General features: G+C 34.0%; 1 protein-coding gene across 1 annotated transcript in view; it reads right to left on the bottom strand.

Moving 5' to 3' along the window:
• Positions 1 to 3,500: 3,500 nt before the first annotated feature.
• LOC102259189 (utrophin) overlaps positions 3,501 to 7,923 on the bottom strand; it is a 124,731-nt gene continuing 120,308 nt past the window's right edge. Inside the window, exon 15 of the mRNA XM_005883699.2 lies at positions 3,501 to 3,641. Within this exon, the coding sequence (XP_005883761.1) occupies positions 3,501 to 3,641 (141 nt within the window). The remainder of the gene's footprint in view (positions 3,642 to 7,923) is intronic.

Below are 7,923 nucleotides of genomic sequence, written 5' to 3'. Positions count from 1 at the left end.
ATGAAATATAACCCAGATTTTCTTTGAATAACTTTGTGGCTCTTTTAGTGCATTTAATTCTGAACAGACTACTTCTGCTTCCAGTCTTTTGCTTTGTTAAGTCCATTGGTCCCAGAGCAGGGTAAGAGGGGTCCCGTCCTCCTCTAACATATAAACCTTCAATGGCTCCTGACTGCTCTCAGGATAAACTCCAAAAACCCTGGCATGGCTTACAAGGCCCTTCATTTTCTGGTTCCTGCTTCTTTCTCCACTCTCATTTCTTGCCACTATTCCCAGCTTCCCATCCCAGTTTCGAAAACAATCTTGACTCCGGGCCTTTGAAAATGTTTCCCTTGCCTGGAAACTCTCCCTTTCCTCCTCCCACACCAAACACTGAATGTTTGGCCCTTCCATCACTCAGGTCTCAGTGTAGCTGTCACTTCTTCAAGGCCAGTGCTCCCACAACCATAATTACACTTCCTATGACTTGCTTCTTGCTACAGTAAGAATTTAATAACCCGTGCAATTTATCTATTCCACCTTAGCCAATATCAGGGACAGGTGTCTACATTCATTCTTTAAAATGTAGGAAACCCAACCTAACTTTTTACCCAATAATTCTCTCACAATTCTCAAATTATTTTGGGCACTATTTTAACTTGTTTCTCGGGTTTTTATTCAATTGTAACTTTTTAATCAAGCTCTACTCATTTATTTTGATTGATGTTTTGAGAAATCTTGCAAAGTTATAAAATTAACTAAATACCTAAGCATGGGTTTATTTACCTTCTTTTAGTAATAACTCCTTTTTTCCATAAGTCCCCTCCACACATGCAAGTATAATTACTGGATAGGGGATAAGATTACATTTTGCGGTGATAAAAGAGAATGTAGAAGAAAATTCTAATCAGCTTCATAAATAACTTCCACACATTTACCACTTCGCTGGTTTTTCTCCAATGTTCTCCTCCCACAAATAGGAGAATAAACGAAATCAAACTTTTTTACTACCCACTCACATAAATTGTTAGAACAGAAGATTAAGTGGCCTTGTACTAGAGAGGGCTCAGCAGAAAAATGAACTACAGCAAGTACAAGAACACGTTTCAGGATTTGAAAAAAAAAAATCTACCCACTCTAAACAGTAGCTCATAAATCTTTTTCAAAATGCATCTTGTGACATCTGATTTAATCTTATACGCCTTTTCTTTCTCTTGTTTTCTGCTCACTGAAAATGCTGGTAAATTTATGTTAGATGAAATGAAACATTTTCAGAGTTACAGCCAAAAATCCTAGCACAAAATTATTGGCAAGCTTTTCTGTTCTTTTTTTTACTTTAACCGAGTCACTCAGAATAGAATGATGGATGCCAATGATTATTTTGACACTGAAAGGCAAATTATCAAAACTGCTTAAAAGGACTATAAAAGATCTATTCGTCTGCACGACTCACAGGAAGTATATAGATACTTGAGGCACAAAATGCCAATAACATATCAAAAGAGTGAAAAGCACATCACCAGTTCAAACCTATCAATTATCTCATAAAAAAAGCACTGTCATAATTCTATGCTTCAAGCAGCTACTCCACAGGTTAGTTAGATCTGATGCTAAGAGTAGTAAAATTTTGTCTTTAACCTGAAGTGTTCAGGCCAGTTACACTATATGTTAGATACTGAAATAAATAAGAATGTATTGTCAGACAACCTGATGAGAAAAAGGACAAAATATATCCACAAAACAAAGAGAGGACCAAAATCTACCTTTTCCATGGATTTAAGTATTTGAACATCTCTCCTTGAACTATAATTGCTTTTATTAAAATTTGTCCTAAAGTAGTGTGGAAAAAATGACTTGGAGGCATGTATATTAATTGTACACAGTTTGATATCAAGCAAAGGTATCAAAAAGTTTGATTTTTTCATATGCTTTAAATGTGTACATGACACTTTTTGAGCTATTTATATATACAGCTGCATTATATTTCTTTCTATATGTACACCCATAATATTACCTACAGCAGCATAAAGACGTCCATTATGCTTTGGCTGTGGTCTTTTTTCTACTTCTTAGCAGTTTCACAAATTTTAAAAAATACATTTGCACATAAATGTATGTATAGAGCTTTATATGGAAAAATATTCAGACTAAACAGTCTATCCCTCTATTTTGACATCTTTGAGACATGCAGTGTCATAATACACTGGACCATTACTGTTCTCAGATTATGTCTCTATGAGTTTTGAAGGTAAAGAAAGTTTGAGTTCACAAAAATTGTACCTGGAACACTTTTAATACTTCTCTACTGTATAATGTAAAGAACTCCCCACTTCACACTTCTGAGCTTGTTGTATAGTCATTTGAGAGGGCATCTTTCTGTAACAAGAACCTCACTATTCCTTACGAGTAGGAACCCTGGTGATAATTAGCAATTAAGGTTAATTTTCCCCAAGATTCAAGCACACATGAAAATATTTGCTTTGACAGGTATATTTAAGCTGATATTCTAAAGATTCAAAGATTTAAATCATATCTATTTTTGATCTTTATATATAATTATTTAGTAATTTAAAATTACTTCTTACATTTGTTCTGGCTCATTTTCAAAATTCTTCTTTTGATTTCAAGCTATAAGTTATAATTTTTCTTTGCTTTAAAATCCAATAGTAATTTTGTTACCTTGAAACTTTATTTCATTTATGCTTGTATACACAAATTATAAAATTTAAAGAAATTGTGTCTATCTCATGCACTATATGTTTATTTTTAAAATATGTTTTTATTGATTTCAAAGAGGAAAGGAGAGGGAGAGAGAGATAGAAACATCAATGATGAGAGAGAATCATTGATCTGCCTCCTGCATGCCCCCTACTCGGGATCAAGTCTGCAACCTGGGCCCTTGACTGGAATCACACCTGGGACCCTTCAGTCCGCAGGCTGATGCTCTATCCACTGAGCCAAACCAGCTAGGGCTATATCATGTACTCTACAAAGCTATTTCATTTTGCTGTCATGTTCAAGACAAAAGAAATTAGAAATGTAATGTTAGATTTTGATGAGATTTTAGTATAGGTAGGTATCTGAAGCAAGATAAGTATTAATAAATTTATATTAAAAGTATATAAAATAAGTGTGAAACGTACTATAAGAAATAGTAAAACATTCCCCAAAAAGGGAAAAGGGAAAATAAATAAAATAATTAAAGAATATACAATATTTTAATTTGCTTTAAGTGTTTTGAAGAGGAAAAGAGATAACCAATGCAAAGATTAACACATTCACACATATTTGTAAAGTATAGGAACAAGTGCACAATGAAACCCAAAATTTTAGCTGTGACACTGTCAAAAGCAAACAGTAAAAATTTATGTTGTAAAGATTGATTCTAAGTTTAATTTACCTCCTTTAAAATGGAACAGTTTACCAAAACACAAACAGTTTTTGGTATCAAACAATTTCTTTTGTGTCAATGACATAATAAATGACACTATCAGATATAAGTATATATATTAAAATTAAACTTACGTCTCTAAGTTGTCACCTTCAAGAACGGTCTGAACAGGCAGGTAGCCAAGCCGAGGATGTTTGGCGAAGTATTTCTTTGATCTGAACTTATTCTTCAGCACCTTTGTGAAGTCGCGAACATCTTCCCCAGATGTTGTCTATGAGGTTGAAAAAATTACACTTCTCTCATTAAAATGGAAGAAGATAACTTTCTACAATAAATAGACCAGATGTAAATTAATGCAATTAAATGACAATAGTTTCAGTAGCTTTATGTATTTTTTGGAATAACACACAATGTTATGAAAACACATAGTAATCAGGACTCATCATTAAATATACCCAGCAATTAGTTTATAATTTTTTAAATTTTTTATTGAAAATAAAACATAGCTAGCTATTTGCCCAATATTTTACAAATTGGGCCAAAAAAGTAAGATTAGTTTTGGGAATTTTATTGCCTGATTCCCATCTGTAAAAAAGTTGCAGTTTATTATTAAACATTTAGGGATGATGAAGTATGATGGATATTATATGGTTTTAACTAAGGTGCAGAAATGAGGTTGAGCTATGTAGCCTATACTGACTGCCCACACGCTAGTATATACTGTAGTCGGAAAAAGGAGACAGCAGTGATAAGAGACCAAGAGCAGCATCATACTTCTACTCTGTATTGTAAAAAGTACTATCCTATGTTTCCTATCCAAAGTTTCTTTGTCCTTTCCCAACCATACGAACATAAATAACTTTGACACGAAATAAATTTTTATTCAGTATTTGACACTCTACCACCAATTCTAGTTTTTATTTACAATACGTCATACAGACATCAACTTCATTCAGTCCTTCTGAAGATGTATTTAAAATGTTTACATTATCTGCACAGAACTAAATTACAGCCTTGGCTGTCTGACTCCTGATTGGCTGTTCAGTCTATAACTAGGTTAGACCTCACTCTAATCTCTTTACAAAACAGAACCAGAGAACTTTTCTATAATAACAAACGGAGTGCTAAATACATTGCCCTACCTGCTGCCTCCCTCCCTTTCCTTGCACCCTCTCCAGTCTATCGTTTCCTTCATGACAAGCATTTCCAGGATTCATACTGTGACACTACCAAAACTATTTTGCAAGCAGAAGCTTAAAAATATATAATTATTTATTAAAACAACTAAATTCTGGGTCAACACTAATGTAGTTGTATTACTTCCTATCTGCTCCTATTCTACCGAAATATGTCTACTTCTAGTAAACTGTTAAGGGGACTTTTGACTCTCTAGGTTTACAGAGCAGGGAGAAAACTTGAATAAGCCCAGGTTATTCCTAATCTAAAATTCATCAATTTTCACTTTATTGAAAAGAAAAGTATAGCGAGGACAGTCTGCAGTATCACTAGGCCTTACCATCAGATCCACAATGTCAAATCTCTTCCTGAGTAATTCTGAGAATAAACTATGTAATAACCTGTCACTCTCTGGATATAGATCCTAAATGTGAATAAGTGTAGAAAAGAAGCCATTATGAAAAGAAATGCAAAGCTCTCTGTAAAGAAAAAAGGGTTGCTATAAGAAATGATGGTATTAAGATTTAACCAGGTGGGACAGGACAGGAGAAATAAGCAGAATATAGTTGGAAGTAAAGAGTTTTTAGAGGAGAAAGCCTGGGAGGATATTTCACCTACCCTGAAGGGCATTTAGGTCTTTTACAATGGTTAAGACAACTGCAGATCATTAAGTTTATGAATATATTTACCCTGAATGTTTTGGTAAAAAAAAATAAAATAAAATAAAGGAAAAAAAGCTTTTCATGATAGAAATGCAAAAATAAGGCCCCATGCATAAGCGTTTATGACCCAATTTATGTCTATGTCTGATCTTAACATATTGTTAATATACAGGGAAATAATAAAGTAATGGGCTCCAGCTTTTACTTGGGCCATCTCCATTGGCAGCATAAAAGTTTTCATCTCTTAGGCCAGTGTTTTTCAAGCCATATCCAGGTTTTCAACTAACTCATGAGTGGGGGAAGTGGGGAAGAAAAGACCACATGCGCACTGTACCAGGCGGCTTTGCCAGTCTGGCTCAGCCAAGGCAGTGTACAATACAGTGTTTTTTTAGTATATTCACATAACTGTGTAAATATCATCACTATGGAATTCCGGAACATTCTCATCACCCTGAAAGAAAACCTACACTCATTAGCAGTCATTCCCTCTCACGTACTGTCTCCTCCTCTCAGCCCCTTGGCAACTACTAATCTACTTTTTCTTTCTATGGATTTGCACATTCTGGATATTTCTTATAAATGGAATCATACAATATGTGGGTTTTTTAATGACTGGCTTCTTTCATTGGCATAATGTTCTTCTAGCTTATTTATATTTGGGATTCAACATGAACTCCTCCTGCTTGGGAAAAACATAATTCAAAAGTGCAAGTCCAATTCCACATGATACACTTTTTAGCTAAATATATTTAGGAAATGGGAGAACAAAGCAAAATCACCAATCAACAAATAAACAATACCAACCTGCCTCCCAAAAAGTTACAGCAGGGGCTGGAATTAAATTTGAGTTTCTGATATAAGGCCCAAATTTAATATTTGAAAAAAAGTTAGTTCATTCTTATACAGAAATGGCACATTTTTGGAAAATTAATGAAGGTGAGTCATTGTGAAAATGTTTTAGAATTAAACTACACACATAAGTGGGCATGTGAACACTGGAAATTAGACTTCCCTCCACTATGCTGCCATTATGTAACAGTGAGATGGTAATGAAATTTATTTAGATAATGATAAGTAATTAGTTCTCGACTTATTTCCCACAAACTAATACAAATGAATGAATAAAATATTTAAAAAGTGTTGCTGAATCAGAAAAACTACCCTGTGGTAAGTCTGTCCATGTAACTCTCTACAAAAACCCTAAAACTCCTGTGTGTAAGCTGGCATCTAATGATTTTTTCTTGAATTCTATTTTGCCAACCAAGGTTGGGAATATTTTCAATTTTCCTCCATTTTATTCCTTGATTAAGAACAAATATAGCCATTATATAGAGCAAAATTTAGTCTATCTTTTACTTGAGTTTGTGTATCTCCATATAAATGCATGTGTCTTAGTCTATATCCCTGTTCATATTTCAAACTGTATATTCTTATCATAAATGCTGGCACCTATTCACGATTGAACTTCAAAAATATTGACATATGACTTTTCTTTCTCATCAATGCAAATCACAAGGAGCAATAAGGCTAAGGTACAGAAAAATCTACACTTAAAAAAATGCTAACCATCACAGTCGGACAGCCAAGTAGATTGTTAAATTGATTGTTTCACTACTTCAACTCAAAAAACTCCCTTCACTAAACATACACACACAAAAAAAATAAAGGGGAGGGGGAATTACAATGATGCCAATTAAACTAACGGCCAAAATTTCTCATTACTTAGCACTTTAAGCAAAACACCCAAAAGAACTACAAAAAAGAAACAAAACCGCACTGATTTTAAATCTTCCCCCAATTTTTTTGTTCAACTTGTAATTTAGGATGGGCAGTACTATCTAATTCCTTAGCAAATACTCCTAACATTATATTTTTAACTGTTAACTACAAATATGAATAAGCTATGTACAGAGGAAAACAAAGAAGTATAAAGAGGAAAATCAGGGTTGTATAAGATGACAGTCATTTGGCAGATGAGTAGAATAATGAAACATTATAATTTGGATCATGCCTAAGTGCAGAAATCATTGTTGAATAGCACCCTCTTTAGCAAGACTTATTAAATATAGAAGTCAGTAGTCCTAAGTGGTATATGCATACTACTAAGGAGTACATTTCATTATCACAGAACTTATTTTAAAGACATTCCAGTCATTTTTAAAAATTGCAAAACAACTTCTCAGTTTTGAATTAAGTTTCATTGATTTTTAAAAAGTTCAAATTCAGACGCAGTAAATTCCATGGACAGTATGAAATCATTAGGATAAGCTCGGAGCCTTTTTCAAGTTCTAATGGAAAAATATAACACTAAAAAATTAGCATTAATTAACAGAATCACCAAGGCGTCAAAAATAAGTGAGGTACTAAGTCAAAGTAAAATGGATTTGGGCCAAACCTCTCCTTAACAGCTAATGACATACTCTAAATGAACTCAACTTATTGGGAAAACAGTATAAAGTGGGCATGAACTGAAAAACCACTTCTGGATGCTGAGGTCAGAGAAATTGCAATGATGCTGCATTTTTAGCATATTGGTAAACATCTCAAGTCTCATCTGAAGCAGCAAGACTGCCAAAAACAAACTATACTAACTCAGTGTAGAGCTTTCCAAAGGATGAATCAGCATTTTCTTAACATTTGATTTTTATAGCCTTACTAGAGGCCCGGTGCACAAAAATTTGTGCACTGGGGGGGGGGGGGGGGGGGGGGGGCCTC

The sequence above is a fragment of the Myotis brandtii genome, unplaced genomic scaffold (genome assembly GCF_000412655.1).
Source record: "Myotis brandtii unplaced genomic scaffold, ASM41265v1 scaffold8, whole genome shotgun sequence".
In the NCBI taxonomy this organism is placed as follows: Eukaryota; Metazoa; Chordata; class Mammalia; order Chiroptera; family Vespertilionidae; genus Myotis; species Myotis brandtii.
This window is presented reverse-complemented; position numbering and strand designations above follow the sequence as displayed.